General features: G+C 46.6%; 1 protein-coding gene across 1 annotated transcript in view; it reads right to left on the minus strand.

The window, feature by feature from the left end:
- RCSD1 (RCSD domain containing 1) overlaps positions 1-24,489 on the minus strand; it is a 35,127-nt gene extending 10,638 nt beyond the window's left edge. The window contains exon 1 of the mRNA XM_075515880.1: positions 24,364-24,489. Coding sequence (XP_075371995.1) covers positions 24,364-24,369 — 6 coding nt within the window. The 5' untranslated portion in view covers positions 24,370-24,489. The remainder of the gene's footprint in view (positions 1-24,363) is intronic.
- Positions 24,490-25,442: the final 953 nt, after the last annotated feature.

Below are 25,442 nucleotides of genomic sequence, written 5' to 3' on the forward strand. Positions count from 1 at the left end.
CCCTGTGCTGTTCTGCTTTTTTGGCAGTGAAATACTGAGGCGGGTCGAGGGGAGGGAGGAAATACCAGGGCTGAGAGAAACTTCCCCGCCCCTGGGTTGACAACAGGCTGAGAAGCAGGAGGCTTGTTGGAAACTGGATGGTGTGGCTCTTCCCACAGCACACAGCCCTGGTGTCCTCCCACATTTACCTTGTTTTCTTTGCTATGTGTGTATCAAGCAATATGAGTAGAAAGCCTTGAAATCAAAGTTGATGAAAGGAAACCTTTGTTCTTCATCTCCAGCATCTGATGCCAGGGTAAACCAAACCAGAGGAACTGAGAACAACTAACCAACAATCCTTGTTTTGTTAGAGGCAGAGACCTCAAAACAACAAACCAGGCTACGAACCATCAGCAAGGAACCTCATACCTCCGCTCCCTGTACCGCCACCAAGAATGCATGACCAGCACCACACTTCTCACCCCTCTGCCTCAATACTCTTCCACTTCACAGTCAGAAAGTTTCCCCAAAGGCTGTTGCTAGAGGAATGGATTTCTATTTCTCCAAAGGCTCCAGCAGGGCCCTTCCTTCTCCCTTTACACCGCTCTGCCTGGGAGGGACCTGCTGTCTCATTAACATAACCACTTCTTCAGCATCGCTGGAGGTGAAAGGCCCCCTGAAATACCTATCTGGCCCACGTATGGACCATTTCCTTTGGGTCACCACGCTACAGGGGCTGGAGAAATAGCTGTGGAAACTTGAAATCATATTAAAGAAGGAATTTCTTTAGACTCCTAGTTTCTAGATTAAAAGCAAATTGAGGAGGTTACATTAAGGATCATCTCATCATCCGCAGCTCGGAGCACTCTCTAGTCTGAAATACCTGGTAGAGAGCAGCATGGCTAAGGCTTGTTTGCATTGTGGAAAAGGGCCTTTTCCTTTCTCAGAGAGCTGTAAATAAATGCTCCCAGTAAATGCTGTCTTCCTTCTCCCAGGCCCACAAGCCCCAGTAGATGTCTGCCATTCCCTGTTTCCAGGATCCTGACTACATCTCCCCCATTAAACTGCCCATACGCTTTGGACCAGCTTTCCTGCATCAAGCCACAAAATCCAGCCATATCAAGCTGTCTCCTCTCAGTGAACTTCTAGCACCTTCCCCTCATCTTTTCAGCCTTCATTAGAGTAATTACAGGCAGGGGAAGTGGCAGATAAGGGGAACGGAAGAAACAGTGAGGTAAGCAGATCAGCAGGGCAACCTTGCTGCACATGAAAAATGATGGCTGGGCTATGTGGGGAGGGAGAGCAGTTCCCAGCTGCAGGCTAGCTCCCTGCCATGAAGGGAAGGCAGGCTGGAAAGAGGACGGAGCAGAGAATGAACCTGGGGAAGGCAGGATGGATTGGGAGGCTTGGCTCAGCATACCGGCTCCCAGCATAACTGGGGATGGCAGAACGGCCACCTGAACTGAGGAGTCAGTTGTGGCTGAGGAGCTGCAGGTGCCCAGTGTCTGTGGTGGAAGGGTTGCCTCCCTCATAGTCCCTTTTTCTCAAAGATCTTCTTTCACTGCCCTTTACCTTTACCCAGAAAAAACACTGCACTTCCTCTTGGCCTCTTTGACCTCTTGTTTTGGGGTGGTTGTGGTTTTTCTTTCCCTTTTTTTTTTGTTTTTGAGTTACAGTCTGAAAACACAGCTCCCTTTCTTTGGATTTGATCAAAGCTGTGAGGCTGGAATGATTCCATGCATTTCTTGTTTTGCTGGTAGCAGGCATTGATTGCAACGCGGCTCTCGCCAGCGTGAAGCTTGCCGGCCAGGGCCCAGGAAGCAGTGAACATGCCATTCTAAGATTAGCACAAGTAGCCCACGGGCTGCGTCCTCCCGAAACTGCCAGCTGCAGACTCTCCAATTACGCTACGCGTTTTGCAACAGGAAAAGTCCTTTCTCAGATCCTTTCTGGCAATTACGCAGCTCTCCTGTATCCAGCTTTTTCTACAGCTTCTTTTTTTTTTTCCCAGCTGGTGTGCCAGGCTCTATGACTTCTAGTCAAGGGAAAGTGCCATAGCAGGGCACTCAGATGCAAAAAGTTCCCTTCCTTGCACTGCAAGGAGAACACCATACCCCTGACTTCCAGGGGCTGGACTGGCAGTCTCCCTGCCACTGGGAGGAAGGTGGGAAGCCTCACTTTCTCAGTCTCACCCCAGAGCATGTACCAGCCCTCAGCCTCTTCCACGACTAAGACACACATCTGCTCCTGTCACCCAAAAGCTCAGTGCTGGCTCTCTCCTGCCCTATGATATTAATGCAGCCTCCCCCATTCCTGGTCATTTTTCCTGTCTTGGTGACATAGCCCACCACTTTTATGAACGATGAAGAGGAGCAGCTCTCCCCTTTTTTGGCAAAAAAGGTGAAATTACTCAGATGTTAATTTTGCACTCTTTGCAGCCAACTGCTGATTCTTTTCCTTTTCAGAAGAGAAGCGTCGTCAGCCTGCATGGGCTAAAACCAGCAAGCTAAGGTAAAAGACTTCCTCCATCAGTAATTTGGTGACTGGTACTCTGAGGTCTTTTACTGTTCTGTAAAAATAAGTGCCTAAGCACTGCGTATTCTGAAAAATGTCAGACAGAGCAGCAAAACAGGAACTGAATTATACCATCAATGTAAGCATGGCACTGTCTGCAGAAGAGGAAGTGCAACTAGCAAGTTCTGTGTAAGGGGTTTCATTTTCCTCTTCCAAATAAATTTATAAAATTCAGTAAATTTGAAAATGGTTTTCAAAATCCCATCTTTCTTCATCTGCTTTTAAAACTGAACCTGGTCCCTTTGGCAGCACTGGAGAAGAACAATCCCACCTTCACTGGCGATTTAATGTGCCAGAAAATGCGAGGGCTAGTAAGGCTGCCTGATGTGGGAGTAATAACGTCTGACAGAGGGGGTCCCTCAGGACAGCAATGTCATTACCTGGCTCAATGACATTTGCCAATTCTCCTGCTAGAGCCCGTAGACCCACTGTGGGCACCAGGTGAGAGAAGGTGCATATTAAAGGCCCACAGAAAAGAGGTAAAGAGTTTCTCTGTGCATCCCGTTTGGGCACTCACAAAGAGCTTTTCTTAAAGATCATGGATTTAAGCTACAGGTGGCAATTGTCACTGCAGACAACAAGTTTCTTATGAAATCAAAATTGCAAAGACTCCTGGGGAAAACTGGAAAGCCAGAGGTGGCTTCAGGGATGAATTTGAATGTCCTACTGGGACTGGTGCAAAACTGGCTTCAACAGCCCTCAGCTAGCAGTTTTGGTCATGACCCAACCCCTTGCAATTGAAAGCTATCATGACTCCATCTCACGGCATTGGTATCCCACTAGTTTTGTCACTGGCCATAATATGCTACTGGAAATGGTAGTCTGAAAGGGTACCAGTGGGGGTCAGAAGCAGATACTGAAGGAGAAGTTCAGGTTTGGATTTGTGCACCTGGTTTGGCTGATGAAAATAGCAAAGGTCTACTAGCTGCTATATGGTGGAGTGTTTTGGCTTAAGCAGCACTTAAATACCAGCTGAATATCAGCAGAGATTTGTACTGCCCTACTCTCCTTCCCTCCCCTATAAATCTTCTGACTTGTCTGCTTTTGCAGGTAGGATATTTTGGCCTGATGGAGCACCCTTTATCTGAGGTGCAAGGCCTCCACAGCACCTTGCAAGGCCGGAGTATTCAGTGGCTATGAAATCAGTGACCGTTACACAATTTTTGGTACTGGTCCTGTGTACTTTCCACCCCCATTCTCATGCAGCTGCATCTAGACGTGGTTTTGATGTCAGTCCCTGACCTCTACATCCCTCCCTTGCTTCTAAAGAGCTTCGCAGGAACAATTCCCTGCAGCCTGTTCTCACACCAGTCCATCGTGCTGGCCGCCTTCCCATACCCTGCGCTCGCACAAGCTCTGCAAAGCTCCCCTGTGACTCTCAGGGGGTTTTTTGTTGCTGCACATACAATCTACCTCAGCAAAAGCAAATATGGCAAAAATATAGTGTGTGAGAGGCAGACACAATAAGGCATCCGAGGCTCAGGGCTAGTGTCTTGATTACACAAACAGGATCCAGAAATAGTGATCCTTAGCACCCAGGTTTCAACACTGCACCACAAGAAGGCCGTTGTCAGTACGCTAGATGAAAACAAGAGAGGGTCAGTGCTTTTGGGGTGCAGTTTCATAAGGTCCTGGTTTTGGCAGAAAGACAGCTTATGTTTCCAACTGCTCATTCTCCCTTGACCTTTCCTTCCACCCTCCCCCCCTCCCTTGCACCAGTGTGAGTTTGTGGGGCTGTGCTGTAAACTAGATCACTGAAATGATCTGGGCTAAAAATACGTCCCTTAACTCTTTACAAGGTTATTTTTAACCCAGATCATTTCAGCAATTGAGTTCACAGCACAGCCCAACAAGCGCTTGCATTGCTGTAGCGGGAGGGGATGGAGGGGTGGCAGGAGCAAATTGCAGCACAGGGGTGAGGGCTTCCCTTTAACCGCTCTGGCCAGAGGCGGAGGAAATTGCATCCTTATGTGTTGTCCTGTTCAGAGGGCTGATATGACAGAAAAATCATATTTTTGCATGCCTGCTGGTAAAGGCTGTTCTGGTCTGTGGCACTGGTATTTCATCTTGCAATCTGTTGCCTCCCACCTGAGACGCGGCTGAATGCAGGCCCAGGCACTGCCTGTGAGCCATCACAGGGAACACATTACTGGCAGCCGAGTGATTCGGAAGAAGTTTCCATTAAGCATCCACAAAAGCCCCACAAATACTGTGTCAGAGATCTCTAGAAGCCCCATTTCAAACAGCAGCAGCCACACGGGTGGCTGAGGAGCGTGTTTTCCTTGCTGCATGACAGAGGCAAAGCTCTACACCTGTAGGACCTGCTCAGCTAAGAAAGGGATGGGGGATGCATCTGTGGGGTCAAAATAAACCATCATCACACTCTACCTGGAGGCCAGCAAGAAACGCTGGGAAGCAGTGCTGTGGTTTCCTTTGAAATTAAAGCGTCAACCCTCACCAAGGCACTGGATTTCAGGAGGGAATGGAGCCTCTTGCATACCCCCTCTTCCCTGCCTGGCTCAGCCCTCTGAAGGCAAATGACATGCTCTTTGTGCAAAGCCTTCCCAGACGTGACACCTACCCTTCTCGTTTTTCAGTAAGGTAGCTGCAGGATTTGAGGAGCCAGCTGGTCATAGACCTTGTCTGCTTGGGAAAGGTTATACCACATACAGTGGGGTAACTCTCTCAGCTTGCATGGGGAGCAGTACAGCCTTAATCTGATAGAGGTGCCTGTATTTCAGCGTAACTGAACTCATTCGCAATCAGCTTGGCTGAAAAGAGGCATTCTCAAACTTCTCAAGTATCTGTTTCTGACACAGAAAGCAGCATTTTGGGAGTGACATGTTAAGCTGTAGCAGGGAAGGTGCCTCCTTGCGGGGTTCCCTGGGGGCTGGAGGGGGGTCAATGTCTCCTATCCCTGCGGTGAGGTGCTGTAGCCCTTCTCCTGAAACGACTCCCCTGCAAAGATGGGGTTTGATGAACTGGAGATGTCCTGCTCGCTTGCAGATCAAGCAAGGGAGAAGTGATGACAGTACTAGCTCCTCTCATACTGCCCCACCAATTTGGGGTGACCATTTCCATAGGCAAGAGCTAATCCCTTCTCCTCGCCCCATCTTCTATTTGACCGCTGAGGCCAGCTGGAGGCAAAAGGCTGCTGAATATTCACACGGTACATCATCTAAACTACAGTTCCTGTCTGTCTGGAGGGGACATGAATTTACACTTTGGAGAATGCATCGTGAATGCATCTCATTACCAGCCAAACACACCTGCATGTCAGACAGTCCTACCTTTTTAAAGGCCACAATAATATTCAGTAATGATGCAAAACATAATAGTAATATGTCTGCATGAACTGAAGTAATAAAATCTTTCCTTCAGTTAGGAGTATCTTTAGTACCTGTTCTAAAGGCAAGTGTCCAAAGAGGCCAATCCACCAAACTATCCTTTTCTACCCCTAAGTTCATTTATTGTACAAGGAAGATAATCTAAAGAAACCTGGAATGGGTCCCTGGATATGGGTCTTAGCCTTAAAGCAGAGAATAGCACAGAATAGACAAGTTTACGTTCACCTGGGCAAGTCTGCCACTCTTTTTGTCTTGTTCAATGGCAGGAAATAGGTAACTGAATGTTCATTTTCAGCCTCTTCTTACAGGCACCAGTTATTTTGGCTCTCGCATTTTATAAGTGCAGGTAAGCCTAGATGGGCAGCTCATAAGGAACTCCTCTTTAAATGAACTAAAAAAAGCTCAAGAACAGTTTTTAATTAGGAGTGGACCCAAGTTACTGATGGAAAAAATCTCTCTAATATGTAGTTTGTAGTTTCATTCAAAGCTGTCTCTCTGCATCTGCCACTTAGATGAATCCCGGTTTGCACCCTCCTGCCAACATAACCCGAACTGATTCGTTCATCTGTGTCCATGTGAGTACATCAGTGGCATCAGGATCATATTGAAAGGGGAACATTGTTCAGACTGGGAAGGGGGAGGTAAGTTAGCAGGGTAGGTTTAAAACACAAACTCCCCCAAAGGAGCAAACTGAAAGGCAAGAGGGTGGGAAAATACCTGAATCATAGCGTGAGGAACTGGGCAGCAAAAATCAGGAGAGGCTGCTACCTACAATCTGAGCCTGCTCATTGTCCTCGTGATCCACAAAAGCATCAACGCAGGCTGAGCACAGATTGCCCAGGAAGTGGGTGGGCTCACACTCGCCTTGGCCCATTTTTTACATCCCTAGAAGGAAATCTCATGATGCTTGTTCTGACTGGAGCTCAGCAGCTGGGCCCCTGACTCAAGAAGCAACACATCCCAAGATGTAAGCCCTGAATAAACAAACCTCTTCTTGCTACACTGACCCCTCTCCATCCCAGTAAAGCATCCTTCTTCCCATCTCTCTCTTTCCCCTTCTTCACAAATCATTCTCACTGGAGACCTTCCAGCTCTCTGTTTCAGGAGGGATTTATGTGGTTTATTTATTCACGTGGCGTCTTATCTGGCAATGAAGCTGCTCCTTGTCTGGTTGTGGTAAATTTTAATTATTGGGCAGAAGCCCCAGCTAGAAGTGGCTGCAGCTGTGGCTCTGTGATACCTTATAGCCAGTCCTGTCCATCATTGTGTCAGCATAGCCTGTAGCACTCTGGGATGCAAGGCCAAGGCTCCTATCTGCATTTCCTACCATTCGCTATAGAACAGGAGTGATAATTACTGTGCTGTGCTCCACCAGAGCAAAAGCTACTGTGTGAGCCACTTCTGCACCGTCCTCTGGGGGGGCTAGGCTAGGTCTGCAAGCTTTGTGTATCTGAGCTTTATCGCAGTTACTTTCCAGGAGAGGACAAGACCAGAATACTGTGCAGATCTTTCAGGTGTATCCTAAATGCTAGAAAAGAAATAATATTTTTCTACTTCTCTCTTTCTGTTGTGTTTTCTTTGATCAACCTTTACTGGAAGCTAAACACCTCCATTTCACATCCCAGATGAGAATTTTGTGAGCTTTAAGAATGGCAGCGTGCACAGAGTCCTCATCCTTTTCCTCCGAGCTGCCATCAGATATCTGGGCAAAGAGGAATAACCAGCCTCAGACTGCCATGGGTCCCCCACTGCCAGGATACAGGAGTGAAACACAACAGAAAGCTGAGCAAAGAAAGTAAGATTTCCATTTGAAAGATTCAAAGAGAATTTTGAGGCTGATATCAGGATATACCATCCAGCTGTGAAAGAGTATAAAGCTATGTTGAGGTGTATAATGATGATCCCAGCACGCTCTGCAAAATCCTTGGCTGTTGTTTGCTGGGACTGGCATTTTAAAGGTCATGCAAAGAGGTTTCTAGTTTGACTTGCAACAAAAGGAATTAGTGGTAAGCCTCTGTCTGTCTCACATGAGAGCGTGCACAACTGTGCAGAACCATTGCACTTCCAAGATAAAGCTTTTTCTACATTAAGGTCAAGCCTCAGCCAGTGCAGAGTGGCCTCCACGTCTGGTTGATGTCACATGCAACAGATTCAGTCTTCAATCTTGCAGCTCCAGGGAAAGCAATCTGCAGCCTGTGGGAATATATTGTGAATGCTGGAGTTTGGGTTCCAGATTTCTGAACACTCTGTGAAAACAGTGGGACCTCAGATTAGGTTTGGGACCAGTCTGAGCTCCTGGGCCCTGAAGACAGGCTTGCTCTGCTCTGACTCAGGTGCACATCTCATCTGTACATATCTCTATGTAGCTGTACATTCTGGTTTCCTTCAGACAAGGGAGTGCTCACTAATTGAGAAATGTCAAAAAAAAGTCAAAAAATACTAGCCACAGAAGTTTTGGAGACAGGCAGGAGGAGGTAAGGACTCCTGATTACTCATGCTACCTTCAAGGCAGTCAGTGTTGTTAGAGCCCAGTGATCTCTAGCAGCTTTCTTGAGTTCTAGCCTTAATAAAAAAGGAGCTCTCACAGCGGCCCTAACAAAGATTTGACTAGAACTACCGAAATGCACGTTGCAGGAACACAGATGTCAGGTCTCCTCTTAAACTCTTCCTTTTTGTAATGTTTTCAGTGGAGAGCAAGCTTCTTGGGTGAGTGTAAATAACTGCCAGCCTGTCTCTTGAAGTCTGCGAATAAGCTAGCCACAAGAACAACTCCAAGAAGTACAACATCCCTCCTCAATGTGGTACCCAGGTTAACACTCATCCCACCACAGATGAATGAACATAGGATGAGTGTGTGTCTGAACTCAACTGCAAGGCTATTGCATAGCTATAATGAGGGTGATGAAGAGGAAGAAGCTCCGACTATAACACAGGGCAGAATAGTGTGAGGAATGCGGACTTCAAAGGAGGGTTGCATGTTTGTTTGTTTTTAGGAGAAAAGGCAGGAAAATCCTCCTTTACATAAAATATGTAAAAATATGTAACATTTCCCTGTGTCTGGCAAGAGTTTGCTTTAGGGCAACATTTTTCTCAAGACTTGCAGTGGTCTGGTCTTCATTTTCTCCTTCTGGAGTTCCTTCGTGAACTGCTGCCATCTTGGCACTCAGGGTCAAGCACTGCCCAAAGGGTAATGTGAGGATATTCCAGCTCAGCAAGGATGAGCAGCTTTCATCCAGAAGACAGCAAGCAGCTCCCAAATACAGTGCAGTAATTTCAAAACTACAGAGACTCAGATCTGCCAAATGTAAAGGCTCGCAAGATTTGGGAATTGGGTGGACGTGGGAGATATCATGTAGCCAGAAACCAGTAAAGGGACAAATGCTTTTCAAAGGAAGGGGCACTGTGTTGAACTTGTCTGCTATACTGTAAATAAATGGTTCATGTACTCCCTGCATTGCCTGCTAAAAGTAGAGGGGAAACTCCTGCTGGTTTTCCTTCTTTGAGTGGTTCGAGCTACCCATGCCTACATGTAAAAGGGCCTGGATAGTTAGCACAGTGGTTGGAGTGAGGCTTTTCTCAAGAAAGCGTTGCTGCCTGTTTGGATCAGAAGTTTGCTCAGGGTCCTTCTCTGGTACTTCCCTCCAAGTAACCTCGGGACTGCCTAGAGCTCCTGAACATCAAGGCAAATGGTTATTGTGAGTAAAAAAACACCCTAATTGTGCTGGGCAACAGGGACCACTAGATGGTGGCTGGAGTTAGGTGGTGTGGTTCAAGAGCACTGCAAGTGCAAGTGCGTCTCCATTGTCCCCAGCGATGGGGTGGCTGCCTCTGTCAGTAGAGTCAGGCAGTGCCGGGCGGGAGTAGATGGGCAGCAGAGAGCAGCCAGTGCCAGACATGCAGGCAAGGAGCTGTGTCCTTCACAACAGAATTATAGGAAACATCTGTAGGCATCAGGAAATTAGAAGCGGTGAATATGCTATCTACTTTCTGTTTCAGAGAGTGACTACAATGAAAATAAAATGAGATAATCATTATTTTAACCTCTCCTCTGAGCAGTCCCTCCCTTTGCTGTTGACGCATTTCTGCTAGCAAAGTGGGTGCGATGCTAGCATTACGTAGCGTTGTTTTTCATGATGGACGGTTGGTTGGTACCAGTGCCAGGTTCTCCACATCTTCCAAAAGGCATCTCTTTTCAGCAGAGTAACTGCACGAAGTCTCAGTTTAACTTGATGAGGTGGGACTGCTGCTGCTGTCCTCACAGCCTCCTGGGCCCTAAGTGGAGAAAGCAGCCTCCTGTTTGCCACCGTGGAGTGCATTAGTAACGTGTCCTAACATCAACAGTCCGGGCTGGAAGGGCCCTTATATAGGAAGGGTATGCCAGCTACCTTGCACTAGTTTTTGGCTGGTGTTGAAAATTTTTGAGGCTGGATTTATGGCAAGTTGTTCTTTTCTTTGTGCAATGGTATGTAGCTCTCAGGAGTGCCTGGCCTGTGCTTGCTAAGCACTGTCTGGTGAGATTAGCAAAACCAACAAATATCACTGTGAAAGGTAACAAGTGAGATCTTGAGTCTCCCTTTTAGTAATCACAATATTTGGCAATTGCCTAGTGCCTATATGCTCCCAGCATTGCACGGGCCGATTCATTACAACAGCATTACCTCAAATCTTCACGGTTAGGAGCCTCTGCTGAGAGGGCAATGTATGGACTTGTGCATTTTAATGCATATGTAGCCACTGCTGCATATCCCACAGAATTGGTCCTGAGGGAAGTCAGGGTTTTAGCTGTCAGGAGAGCAGTCATATTACCAGGCGGGTGCGTGAGCTCCCCTCTGCCCCAGGGAACCTTGAATTCTTTGCTATGTGTTGGCATGGCTTTAACAGGCAGGCTGGCAAGTGCTCGCTTTAGCCTTGCCCTAAGCACCAGCTTAAAAATCATCTCTTGCTAGACAGACCAAAGAGTTTGAAGCCCACACCCCCAGAGAACAGAACAGAGCCCAGGCCGTCTGCTTCTTGAGCAAGTGTCTTACCGCGTCTGTCAAAGGCTGCCAAGAATGGTTTGATCAAGCGCCATCGTTACCAAAAGAGGCAGCAAACTGCAGCACCTGGTCTCTGCCGGGCAGCATGCCTGTGCAGGGCAGCACGTATGTAACCTCAGCCCATCCCCTATGGAGACACAAGCAGCTCTTGGCTCTGCTGTGCCCTGTGCAGGATAAGGCCCCTGGCTGTTCCGCCACGACCTGCTGCTCAGGGAAGGAGGTGGCAGACCATTTAAAATGTAAATCAATTATTTTGTGTGTATGTATAGTGTTTTGGGAGTCCTTGACTGAGGTGATTGCAGAAACCTCCAGCAACACATGGGTGTCACCGTTTCCTTTTCTGTGAGAAGTGCTTTTTGTGAGATGCCTGATCCTGTTTGCTTGTGTTCACTGTGCTCAGAGTATTCTCCTGGGGAGAGGAGTGGAGAGGAGAGGAGACATGAGGATGTGGGGCAGGGGGAATGTAACAGGGAAATGCCTGATGTCTAATGCCAGTTTCGTCTGGGCAGCAGAGCACCCATGGACAGGTCAGGCAGGGCAATCCCAGGCTCGTGCAGAAGCAGCATCCCAGGCACTGGTTGAATTTTAATGTCGAGTAGGCAGATGCTTAGTGAAGCAAAGGAACCAGCAGAGTCAGGCAATGGTTGCAAAGGGTTTTTCCAGGCTGAAGATGTGGATTCCAGTGTTTCAGTTCTGCATTATTCCTGTAGTTGATCTAGGACACAATAACTTGCCCTCAGCTACTCAAAATCCAGGACAGAATTTTAGTCCAGGGCTTCACAAGCTCCACCTTGACACTTGGTCCTCTGTGGCACGCTGGTTCTCCACAACTCACATGTCTGAGGATAGCTACACTGCGATGCAGAGCAGCCCAAGGAAACCTGTAGTAAGGGATCTGAGCCCCACAGGCACAGCGTTGCACGACTTCTCATCAAACTGGATGCACTTGTTTGGTGCTGTGCTCACACCAAAGGGATCATTAGCCCAATCACAGCTCTGCATGAACATGCATGCAGACCAGGTATCTGCATTTCACCTCTGTATCCATGAGAAATAGCCATCTGGATTTTGTGTGGTACAGGGTACTTTGGGCACATATTAACTGAGATGACCTGTTCCCACAAAACTCTTCCTAAGCAAGTCCTAAGGAAGTCCAGCACCCAAGAAGGACTGATTGCCTCCCAGTGAACTATCTTTTTAATGGGATTTCAGTCTGGTTTCTAAAGATTTTTAAAAATTTGATAATATCCAGCATGATTATAAGGGTGTCTTAAAGACGCTTTGCTAGTGAGACAACAGATTTCACATCTCAGTCACATGCATCCCCTGTTTGTTCAGCTTACCCTTCCTGCCTGCAGCTGCAGGGCTGTACCCTAACAATTGGCTATGCACAGTAACCTGCGTAGGCTCAGCAAGCAGAGTCAAACGACGGTTTCCCTTCCCTAGACCACTAAGTCAACAATATAAGAGGAAGGAGAAGCTCAAAGATGTTCCGAGTAGTAACAATAGAACAACTGAAATGAGATTTAGTGCCAGAAGACACTAAATTCCTCTCGAATAGTCTGACTATTCGAGAGGAAAGGTCCAAAAGATACCTGAAGGGCAAAGTGACTCCTATTGCAATGAGAAGACAGGAGGCTGGGATGAGAGGTAGGAAGACGAAATAAAAGGCTGTTAAGTACCAGTGAGACCTGAGGCTACAGGGGGAAGAAGCTGTGCCACATACAGTAAGAAGAGATCATGATCATCGAGATCACTAGGTTTTTAAGATACATGACAACATTTGCTTGCAGACAGTGAAGAGGAAAGGGCAGGAGGGCTAAGTGGAGAGGCAAAAACCTACATTGCAAACTAGGCCAGTTCCCTACAGACAGGGTGACTGGCCTGGCTGAGAGAGCACGGAAAACAGATAAGCCTCATTAAGGAGTCCAATCAATTCACGGAGAAATGGCCTCGGCCTTTCCTGTAAAAGGGCCATGCGTATGTAATTGCCTCATTACAAGCCCGACACAGCTGCTTGCAGGCAGGCCAAGCAGCCAACATGGAAATAATTTCAGGCAGCAGGAAAAGGCTTGTGGATAAAGTTGATATCTGGCTGAATGCAGTTGTACCCAGCCACACAAGTGGAGAAATAATGAAAGGCACAGAGGCTGTGCCCACGCAAGCAGTATGGCAGCCTTTCTGTGGAGCAGTTCCTTGCAAGAGGGGTTTTCCTGTCACCTGGAACAGCACCAACTTCAAAAACTCATCCGTGCTGGGTTTTAAGCCCAGACATACCACAGGGTTCTCCCTTCTGAGTCTTTGGGGTGCGCTGGTGTCTCCATTCAGGACTTTGCTGGGATGAGGGCAAGACATGCCTTTTTAAAGGAGGCTGAGATATTTAAGATGCTGCAGCTTCAAGAAAAAAAAGAAATGCAGCGAGATTAAAAAGCTGGTAGTTTACTATGTGGCTACTGTAGGTGGTGATGTATTTCAAACTGTCTAACTACTACCCAGCAGTACCCTGTACACTGCAAACTGGAGCTGAGCAATCAGTAACCTTAAGCACTGAGATACAAAGACATGACTAGTTTAACAAAGATCTCTGCAATTACTAAGTTTGACTACACTAGAAGACTAGATTAATGTGTCCCCTCCCTTTATGAAATCCTGGGAACTTAGTGTCCTGCTATTTCCTTTGAGTTAATATGTCTTGTTTTAAAAATACTGGCTGTATTTATCTGGAACAAACCGTTTCAAAAAAATTACTTTTCATTTTTTTGCTTGTTATAACGAGCATTTGGCCTTAAAAGAACAATGTTGATGTTGCAGAGCTCTTCCCTCACTCCAAGTGAACACCAGTGACACATCTGCAGTCTTTTTCCATCAAGTTTACAATAATTCTCAGTGGTTTTGGGGAAATACTTTGTGCCTCTGAAACATGAGTGCTGCCAGTGAGCCAGAATCCTGCAGCAGATACACTGAGTGTTCCTATTACTCAAGATTATGAAAATTTGGATTGGCAAGCTGAAAACAAGGTTCCTTACTCTGAAATGCCCCGTCAAATACAGGCCTCAGCTCCTCTCTCAAAGAAGGTCACAATGAAGGAGGCTAGTGGCCATTAACTTGGCAGCAGGATTTCAGTGTTGTCTGAGAGCCAATGCACCACTTCCTAAATAATTAAAGATCCCCACTCTGTTTCAAGCAGCACTGCTTTTCATTTCTCCAACCTTAAATTAGATTAATGCCTACACAGCTTTCAACTTAGTTCAGGAAGACCCCTGGCTTTTCTGGTGTGTCAGGCAGGATGTATAGTCCTGTCATTAACTCCTTCTCTCCATCTGATGGGAGCCCTCTAGCACCAAATGCTGTCTGAAAACTTCGTTGATATGACCAGATGATATCAGCTACGATATCAGCTTTAGATATCAGCTACTGCAGATATCTAAAATACAGGTAATATACATGAAAGGCATGCAGGGGAAAGAAAGGGGTTATTTCTCAGAAATTATCCACTGAATAGGTAAGTTGATGAGGTTGTGTTGTTTTAGGAATCCACAAACACTCCAGATGTGGAATAGCTCCTTTGGAGCCAAGGGCTGATCTCTACCCCCGGTAGAGTGATGCCGATGTCTTAATCTACAGCTGACAACAGCTGTTACCAAGACAGCGATCTGGCTGGGCTGGAGCGTATTGCTTCCCATGTGTCTTTAGCAGCTTGTACAACCAGTATCTGGGATTTGTCCTTGAGATACTCACACTAGTAGCAAATGCTTCCATGGGTGCAGGGGTGAGATGGTAGTTCTGAAGAAAAGCAGTGATGGCCACCGTAAGATGCTTTCCTAGTGTGCTGTTCGCATCAGCTGCTTGTACAGAGCTCCGTTCCTGGCTGGGGTTTTCCCCAGGATCCTTCTCAGCTTCCCGATGTTTCCCTCTGAGAAGTCTGTTTTTCTTAATGGTCTGGGAACTGTACACAGCCTGTCAACTTTCCCCAAATTAATTGGTGCCTCTCTGTGTGTACTTCCAGGCCTTGTTCTGGGGAGCTCTTGCTGCTCTAGAAGGATGAGGGGTGAGCTAAGGGAGGAGCAACTGGCAAAACCTCCCAGGCTGCCCGCAGGGAGAGGAGAAGTAATGCAGTCTGTGGGGCAAGTGCATCCAATCTCATGCGAGCCTAGTCTCCTTGACTAAGGCACAGGGGAGAGAGATGGCCAGGAAGGCTGGGCATGCATGCATGCTACTTGAGAGTGGGGAATAAAATGCATGAACCATGGTTATCTGATACAGGCCTCTGAGATGAACAGCTTTCCATTGGTTAAAATGTGTCTTGCAGAAAATCATTATTTTAAACCACCTGAATCACAGTGTTGCTTTAAGCAACTTGCATAGCCATGTAGCTGTAGACATGATGCAAGGCTGCACCCTGCTCTCACCTACAGACATGGAGATGCTCCGAAGGAAATAAGCTGAGCGAATGGAACAGCCCCTCTAGTAGGAAAGGTCTCAGTCCAATGAATCACGTTGCAACTGCTGTTCAGTTTAGCTTCTCCCTTGCTTGCCTCACGTGGGGTGAGAAAAAAAGCCCTGCTTTTAGCAGAGGTCTGAAATAAGATGAACTTCAACAGGAGGAGGCTCAGATGCAAGATGCTTCAGGTGGGATGAGGAAGGGACCACTCTTGGACTGACAAAATGGTTAGAGGATGAACTTGAAGCAGGTGCATGTGCAGTCTGCATTAATTATCTAATCTGAAGCTATTCAGAAGGCCAAATTAGAAACTGAAGTCACTGAGAATGTAAGAAGCAGGGACAATTCAAAATACTTCAATTCAAAATACTTCAGTTAAATGCTTTAAGTAGACTCTGATACCTCCCCATTTAAACTCAACACTAGAGACAGTCTAGTTGTAGCAGCACAGGGATTGAACTCCTCTTCATTTATCATGCTGGGAACAGAAAATCAGAAGGGTAAATGAGCCTACACAGAGCTCCCAACTGCTGCAGCTTCCAGGACTCATCAGTTAGGACTGTGCTATCTTTGTAACGCATTGCTATTAAATTAGGTCTACACTGGATAACAGGCAGGTCAGAGAAGGAGATTCATATTTATCTGAGCCAGGAATTTAGTCGAAAAAGATACGCAGATATGGAGCAGAGGAAAGTGATAGTAAACACACAGCTAGCAGCCAGCTTGAGGTGTGAATGCTAAGCTATGTCCACAGAGATCTTTTTAGCTGGACCATGGAGGGCTCAGCGGCCCCAGCGGCACTGAGGATCCGGGTCTGTGAGGCTGCTTTCTCAGCAGCTGCCCTCCCTTCGGCTCCGTCCGGAGTCTCCAGTTTGCGAGACCCGTGAAAACCAAGCCCTACACTGGGCAAACAAATCCAGGCATCTGTAATTTGCAGTTATGTTTGAAAATGCCTGGCTGAATTTTCAGCCCAGTCTGGATCAGCTCTCATGATGCATTAGGAATTTAGTGATTTCCATAGGTAAATAACTCTACTATATACCCTAAGAAAAACGCACACAAGTAATTCTTGAGCTGCAGTTTAGCCTTTGACATGGATTTTTTCTGTGATCTGAGAAAGATAATTATCTCTGTTTCTGAGTTAACTTGCTTACAAAATTCTCCCAACAAGTCTGTAAAGGAGAAACCCAATGTTTGCAAGAGCTTTGAAGTACCCTACCTACTTCAGTGCTCTATTTCTTTCTCCTGATGGCTGATTGAAACTCTTACATGTTCTTTCTGTGGCAAGAAGGGGGACTAAGTTCCTTCAACCTCAGGCACAGTTTCTCCAGGTTAAAGCTGGGCCACCGGAACCAGGTGTACAGGAAGCGCAGGCTCAGTGCTTGCACACCACTTGCTCAGCGAGTAAATCGGCACTAGGAAGCTCTGGCCAGCATGTCACTGAATTCATGGACCTTAAAATGAAAGGTGTTGAGAAGAAAAATTATATTCAACTTGCAAGAGAATGATCCAGCAATTTTTGAGTTGCAGAGCAGAGGCAGAAGAAATAAAGTATGACATTTTCATTACTTGATAGCTCTTCTTTTCCACAGGCTACAAAAAGAAAAGGCTTCCAGCTTTGGCCTTTGAGAATGTACGGACTAAATGGGTGTCTGCTACAGAGGCTCAAAGAGCTGCTATGGATGATGCAGGCTTCAGTTTGCTGGATCAGAATGTGAAGCTGCTGCAGGGGATGGACCCTGTAAGTCTGGACCTTGAGCATCAACACCCCTGAGCAAAGCCCTGCAGGGCCTGGCACAGAGAGGGTTGCTGGTGGGTCACCCACATCAGGCGCTTGAGGTCAGAACTGGAGTGGTGTGAGATGCCAGTGCCAAGGGCAGGGTACTGGGGTGGGAGGGCAGAGTCAAGGAAGGTGAGTCCTGTGCTCACTGCATCCAAAGAGCAGGAGGAGAAGGGCCGAGAAGAAATTCCTTGGTTGCTGTGGGCAAAGGCTTCTTGAGCTGTACAGAGCAGGACTTGATATTCCATGAGATGAGAAGTCCTGATGTGAGTGGAAAAGGCAGCTTTGCATTGAGCTGGGCGATGAAAGAGAAGGTGCTAAGACTGTTTCCTTTCTGTATGGGTGACCTGTCTGACTTGTTACCTTTATGCTCCAGTGTACTCAGCAATCCATCCCTTTTCTTCCACTGTCTTCTCTTTATAGACACCTGCTGTCTAGAGGACCGGTGTGCATGCCTGTACTTGTTTGCATGGACAGCCCCTCTGCCTCTAACTGGGAATGAATACTTTGAAACTGGGAATGAAAACACTGGGTTTTCATGGAGGGACAGTGTTGACAACTCTGTGCACTTTGTAAAGACTAAGTAGGAAACCAAATTATACTGTGCATGTTTCACAAGTTAAACACATGCTAGCTGCAGGGCCCAAGGGGTGAAATTGCTAGGAAACCTAGCACACAAGCTCAAGTGTATGTATATGGAAAGGGAGGAATAAAGTGGACCTGTTTCATCTGAACTTACATCAGGGGAACATGGCACTCAGCAGAAAGGTATTTCAAGACGATTGACTTGAATAACCCATGACTGCTGTCACAGTACACAGTTTTAAAGGATAAAGAAACCCATTCTTAAAACAGGAAGAAAGAATACAAAGAAAATTAGTTTTGTGTTTTACACACGCAATAAAAGTACAGTTCCCAGATTCTTGCAGATATGATGCCAGTTTATTTTGACTTAAGTTTCCCAGAGGCAGAAGTTTGCAGGGCTTGAACAATGTGGTGTAGCAGGAAGGAATCATAAACGCTTTTGGGGCCTGATGCTGAATAGCCACTAGCTTCTGCTAGCAGCTCCACACCTGGAAGGACTGCAGAAACAGTATGGGCCTGCCCCTCTGGTGGACCCATCAATACTATTGCTTGAATGCTATAGAAGATCGCTCCTGCTGTTATCTTTCTAATGCTCTGTCCAGTCTATTTTTGAATCTCTCACAGGAAAGAGGTTTCCACTACACTTGGTTTCCACTACACTATTCCAAACCCTGACAGACCTCACTGCTAGAAGTCCGTCCTGCTATTTGGTGAGATATACATCTTCCCTTTAATTGGATCCCATTATTCCTAGGTGCACTGCTTTTACAATGCACTAATTCTTTCCTCTCTGTTAAAAGTTTTAGACTACTGTCCTCTGTCTCACTGCAAAGCCACACTGACTTGTTTAACTCCATTCTTCTGAGTCAGCTTTCCCTTGCCTTTGCATTTTTGTGTCTTTTTCTGAGCAAGTCGTTGGTCTGTGTCCTTTAGATAGCAAGGCTTTCCAAGCTGCACATGTTAATTCGCTGTGCTTGAAAAGCTGTGATCTATGTGAGCAATATATTTCTTGCCTTAAGAAGCAGCATGTAGCTTGGTTCAGTGATAGAGCATGAGGGAAAGGTATATTTTGTGAAGTACTTCAAGATGCTCAGAAAAGCACCACTGCATGCCATAGCTACCAACCTGTACAAAGGCACAATTTGAGCTTGCTCTTTTAAAATTTGATGCTGAAGAATAAAAGGGCATGCATCTCTACTAGCTGCCAATCTGGCAGGTGAGGTCTGGGTCTTTGTTTTTAGCACGTGATATGCTCATATCTGACAAGAATTTGGTCTGATGTCTTTTTCTTTCTAACAGGTGAAAACTCCATTTGGCACTAATGGGCCTTGTCTTTGTCCATACATTACTGGGACCCATATACTGGTGTTGAGATATCATAAAGATACGTCTCAGAGTTGATGTTAATGTAAAAGCGTTTCTGGCATAAGACTCATAGCTGGATATGCTGTGGCTTGGATGAATTGAGACTTAAATCCATGCTTACGTGAGACTCCATAAGAATAAAAAGTGCCCCATGCCTCTGACAATAACTAGGTGTGAAGCAACTGTGCAGTGAGTGTGTAATAATAACTTCTCCTTACACAGCAGATCTCCTGTCTCTAGACCAAATTCATCCTTATGCATGCTGTGTTGCAAACTGCCGAAGGCATGTAATTGTCTGTAAGTCACCAAGACAAGCTGTGTCTCTGCAGTATTACAGCACCTACACGTAGCAAGAAGGCTTCAGCAGTAAAACAGTCGAGTCCTCCAAACAGGTTCTCTTGCTGCAGGGTACAGCTGCCATCTCAGATCCCAGACTCAGGCTGTAGAGTTGGTGTTTTAGGAAAAGGAGCATCCACCTCTCTACAACTGTTAAGCAACCACTTAGAAACAGAGAGGAAAACCACCCCTAGTTTGTATGGGCTTGGTCATTTCCATGATGAAAACCAGAATTTCCTAGCAGCACCTATTGATAAAGCAGTGCTCATGTTTTCCCCTGTTCTTCAGATAAGCAGATCCTGGGAATGTATGAGAGAAGGTATGCATAATATGCTGCTCACAGTCCTGCCAATTAGACTGCGGAATACAGGAAAGAAACTTTTTCCAAAACACTATCACCATTACCTGGCATACTCAGACACCCAAAGGTTAAAACGGGGAGTGAGGGAGAGGAGGGGCTCAGAAGAATCATCCCTTCTCCAGCGACACAGAAAAAGGTTTAATTCTGCAAACCATTTACTCTGGGGTCTCCGCTAGGTACAAGGAATGGTCACAGCACAGGCCATGGTGTTTGGGTTTGTTCCTTTCCGTCCTTCAAGACAGAGGCCTCATCCAGTCACTGAGATGTAGAAGTCTGGCAGAACTGATCCTTTCCAGGATCCTCTGCTGCAGACATGCTATTTACTGTCAGGCAGGTCCTAACTATGCCCAGACCTGAGGAGTAAAATGGGGTCATATGGCACCTCTCCCAGTGTATTTAAATACTCTTCCCTTTATCTACACAGACACTCTGCATGAATGTGTCATTTTTGATGAGTTGTGGAGGAAACATTGGAAACAAGTGTATTTGAGGTTAAAATGCTCTGTTAAGCAAAAATAAAAAAATAAAAAGAAGAGTGGAAAAGGAATGTTTTAACTTTTGGAATGAAAGCCAAGCAGCAGAGCTTCCTGAGAAAGGGAAATTGTTTCCTGGCAGAGCTAACCATGGCGTAATGCCTGTTCTTAATCTTGGCTGCAAGGGTGAGCAGAAACCTCACTCAGCCCGGCTCACCTCTGTGTGGCTTATTGTCCTGCTGCTCTGAGGACCATAAAGGTTACCGATTTCAGCCCTCTCGGCTGCACTGTACCAAGTACCCTTTCCTCCATTCCCTCCAATTCAGTCCTCTTGGGTGACAGGTCACATATCCTTAGTGCAGTTATGCTGAAAGCAAGCTGCCCTGTAGTTTGGGCAAGAGCATCATTCCCCATGGCTCTGGGAAGGATGCAGCAGCTGGGATACTAGACCTGGAAATGTGCTCAGTTGCGGTGTCTGGCTGAGCACAGCACAAAGGAAGCAATGGCTTCTGACCTTGCCTGTTGAGCGAGGGGATGTGTTTGAACCTCAGGAGGTTTCTGCGGGCTCCCAGTGAGACGGGGAACAGAAGACTGAGAATAATTTTCTCCACGCTGCTCTGCTGCTCACTAGAGGAGTGGGGCAGGACCCAGGGCCTCTTTGTGGTATCCTCACCTGACACAGGAGGGAGCTTTACTGAGAAGAGCAGTGGCCTCATCACTCCCCAAATGTCCCAGATGAGGACACTGTGGTGTAGGGAGAGCACAGGACCTGGGGCTGGAGCCGTGTCCACTAGGTTGCCCAGAAGGGAAGTGGCGAAGTGAGCAGAGAACGGTGCTCAGCCCTGGAAAGCTTTCCTGACAGCCCTGGAAAAGCTTTCCCTCTGCTGAGCCAGTGTAGCAACAGGCAAAATGAAGATCTAGCAGGAGTTATTTGCAGAAAAGAGACATGGGAATGGAGATGTCACCAAAAGAAATGAAATCTGTTGGTAGGCACAAAGAAGAGGGGAGCCTTCCCAAAATAAACCTGGCTGCTGCACCTTCGCAGCTTAGGGAACCCATCGCACCATAGGGAGCCACCAAAGTGAGACTCAGTCTTGGATTGCTTCCCCTTGCTGGGCAAGCAAAGTTCAAATGTCTCCATGCTCCCAAGCTCCTACAGAGAGGCTGGGATGAGGAATGCCATGATCGCTGTTGAATATGGGCTGCAGAAAGCCACAAGAACTTTCAGTAGATGCCTTAACTCACAACATCTGCAGCAAGGTTTGGTACAGCTGTGGAAATTAGACAGCTTGGACCAAATCTGTAAACTGTTAGTTTAGAAAGATGTAAACTAACAAACCAACACAATAATTTCCGATCCTTTTTGTACTGTGAGTGCAAAGAAGGTTTAGTCGCTGCTTTTTTACAAGTAGCTTAGCTTTCAGCAGTGACAGCTTTACACATTTTTAATATGAACTCCTCATGTTAACAGTCTGTGATATAAGCTTCATGGTTTCAAGTTCTTTTCATCAGTTGTAACATTGGAAAGAAAACTGATTCTCCAGTCTATCTTGCATCAAGAAGCTGGATCTTCACAAAAAAACCCTAAAGATCAGCAGACTCAGAAAACTACATGAACTGCAAGAATGGGGTTTTGCTGCCTTTTTCTCCCTCTTTGGGATCTTAAATGGTTACAGTTACTGCTTTCAACATGGCACGTTCCTGACAGCAGAATGGCTAAGACTATAGGTACTAGCTCCTAAGGAGCAGCAAAACCACACTAACCACTCTAAGAAAGCGATCCTAACTATCTTGCTTCTGTGGGTTTTTCAAAAACAGGGTCTTCCTGCCAGAAACATGATGGAAATCAGCTGGCGAGGTCAGCCCTCTGCCCTTTTTTCCCTAATGCTGGTAATCCTCACGTGTCCCACTAGAGCAAAGAGCTTGCCAGTTGTGCCAGCCGGAAAGCACAGAGCAGCTCTGCCCACCACTGATGAAGCAAATGGGGAAATGACAGAACTTCTTGTTCCTGTTGCACAGGACCATTAAATCTGTTTTTTAAAGCAAAAGACTGTAGCGAGTCTGTGGGTCCTGCTCATGCTGCCTGTGAAAAGCTCTCAGGAAGAAACAGAAGAGAGAATTGGCAGGTGGGAACTCAAGTGTCTGCTCTTGGCTCTATTTTGGTCTAATATCTTCTTACCTTTGGGACATTAGCCACCTTTTTGGAGGGTTGGGGCAGGAAGGGAAGACCAAGTGCGCTACTTAAAAAATGTCTTGGGAGTTGAGACGTTTTAAAAGTAAGAATAGATGCAGCAGTCTACAGATGAGCATAAAACAAAGTAACGTGGGGAAAGAGTGGGAAATAGAGGTAAAAGAACAGAATAAAGACCCAGAAAGTCTTAGGTTAAATACTTCAGAGAAGCTTCCTGACTGTCAGACCTGCCGTATGTGTCACACGTGTCTCCCAGAAGGAAATGGCAGGTCTGTCCCTTTCTACTGTGAAACACCGCTGCGGCAGACAACAGAAAATACTCGAGGGGTGCAGTCCTCTGTGTGTGGAGAGGAGAGGGGGTGGGGGAGAGTGTCCTCAACATGACAAAATATCTGCTGCAGCCCTCACTTAGTCTTTGCTCCATATGTGGCTTCCTGTGCACAACAGTTAAATTAAGAGCTCAACTCCCCTTCCCCTCTGAGACACCACAGGATACTATATAGCGAAAAAGAGTAAAACAAGCATTAACAGTTACTGATCCAGGCTCTGTCAAACCTAAAAACCTTTATAAAGCTATCTATTTGTCGTGCCACATGTAGTCTGTACTGAGTTGGTTTGATCACTGCTTGGTCTTTCTCCACACCAAAATCTGTTTAGATAGTCTGTTGAGGACATTTCTTGTAATGAACATGCCTGATCTTTACCCTTGCCTGTAGGGCAGGCCAGCACAGATAACAAGGACTGCGATGTTAGCACCTGGGTGTTATCAGAACTGCCCAGCTGAGGTATGTGCTGGAAATCTTCAAAGAAAAACTGTAGTGGTGCCTCAAGCGCACCGTTCCCTGGCTTTGTTGCCTGTCCTCTGCTGTTGGGGCTGCACCGACACAGAAAAAGCTTCTCTGGGAAGGGAATATAAAGTGTTTAGTAAGTTCTGTGTTTAGCTGAGAGAAATACCAAAAGTCCTCTTTCGTCATTTGAGGTTTTGCCAATGTTGTAATCATCTTTCTATCTCCTGTGCCCCTCCTAAAAATGAATATTTTTTTTCCTCTGCCACTTAAAAAACTGTTTGAAAAGCTAGTGAATCCAGTCTGACGTGAGGGAAGCAAGCACCATCGCTCCCATTTCATATGAGTGGGAAAAGACACAAGGGGAGGTGAACTGCCTTGCCCAAGAGGGTGCTACACAGGAGAAGGCTTGGACTTAAACACCAGGGAAGCCTGACTCCTGCTTCTACACCCCTGTCCACCAGCCGTGTGCCCACCCAGAGACAAGAACTCTGACTCTCCTGAAGCACAGAACACACAGCACGGTGCCGGAAACCCTCTGAGGACATGCTAGCCATTTACCTCACTGAAGCAACGGTTCTCGGGTCCTCTTTCCTGAAACCAAATGCTCTATCGATAACAAAAGTGAGACTGCACAATCCACGTGGAACAGGGGGACACACCGCTTAGGGTCCAAATCACAGCTGCTGCTGCATGGTTTGGGTAGGAATCAACCCCAAGGAGCCCGTTAATCCTGTACGGTTTGTTCACTTCTCCTTATGTCCCCATTTTTACTGAATTTTTAAAACCTCCTTTCAAAATGATACCTTTTAAAATATAGCTCTCTTTCCCACCTCAGAGGTTAAAAAGTAAATGGCAGTCCTTCCTCGTTCCCCTTTCACAGATATAATTTTTCCCCATACTATCCCCCTACTTTCCAAATCTGGACTAAAACCTGCAAAATATTCTGAGGTGCATGGCAGGGGCTGGGGTGGGGGGAAAAAGACATTTATCTGAACCTCAGCGAAGAGATATTTTGATTTGCCTTTAGTGAGAAATTGCATTGCAAGGTGGAGCTAATGCAGATCGAGGAGCCAGTCACAAGCTAGTGGAAATAAAAGTTTTCTTTACCTCCATGTCCTGCAAGAGAGAGGTGTCCTCGGGGCAATCTTTCTTCCCCACCCCTTTCCCTCTTATCTGTGGGAAAACTTCAGCCGAGCCAGAGCAAAATCGTGCCGCGGTGGAGGGTATGTAATATCCAAGCTCCTGCTCAGCTTGAAAACTGACAGAGCCCAGTGAGTGGCCCTGCACTACGAACAAGGAAGAAGGGCGGGTGGGTGAGAGGAAGGGAGGGAGGGGAGAGGAGGGGGAGACAAGGCAATCAGGGTTTAAATTTAGACACAAATCTAAACAGATACTGTCCTTCCTGGAGTGCTGGGCTCATGAGACAACAAGCAGCAAACCCTGCTGCTGTGCCCAAACTTGGGTACACCATATGTACATTTTGTCCCTTCCTTTCTTTCTCCCCTTCGTATTTTCTATCACCTTATCTTTATTTTTTTCGTTCCCTGCCCCATTTTGCCTCTATTTCTCTCCGTTGCTTGCAGTTGCTCCCCCGGTGTCTCTGCCTGGATCTCTCCCCTGTCCGCTCTTCCCTCTCCAAGACTGCAGGGTCTCTTCCTTGCTGTTTATTTGTGAGGAGGATCTTTTTTCCTCTAACTGCAGCTTCCCTTCTCTCTTCCTTCACACTTTTATGTAATTTCAATCAGCAGTGGACTGCCTTTAGAGTGGTTAGAGGGGCAGAAGAGGAGCAGAGAGTGGGTGATTGTTGTGTTTGAACAGAATTTAAGGCTTCGGTGTCCTGGTGCACGGCCGGGACTCCCAGGGAATACGATAATAGCAGCAGCACTACCGTGCTGCTGGGTGATTCCCCAACGAGAGATCAGGGCTCCACTGTGAAGGGCGCAGCACAAATGTGGGCACAAGCAGAGGGATCCCTGGCTAGCTGTAAAGCAGGACTAGCTCTTTCTACCCTGAACTCACGCTACCAGGTCAGAAGGTGCAGGATGTTCTTCTCTCCCTTCACAGGGAAGGACAGACTTGTGCACTGGAGATGAGAAGCTTCCGTGGCAGTAGAAAAACTCAGATGGGAAAAAATAAGCCTCAGGAATGTTTTGCTATGGTTTCCCTTTCCATTCAGATCGCAGTGT

The sequence above is a fragment of the Mycteria americana genome, chromosome 1, assembly GCF_035582795.1.
Source record: "Mycteria americana isolate JAX WOST 10 ecotype Jacksonville Zoo and Gardens chromosome 1, USCA_MyAme_1.0, whole genome shotgun sequence".
Taxonomy (NCBI): domain Eukaryota; kingdom Metazoa; phylum Chordata; class Aves; order Ciconiiformes; family Ciconiidae; genus Mycteria; species Mycteria americana.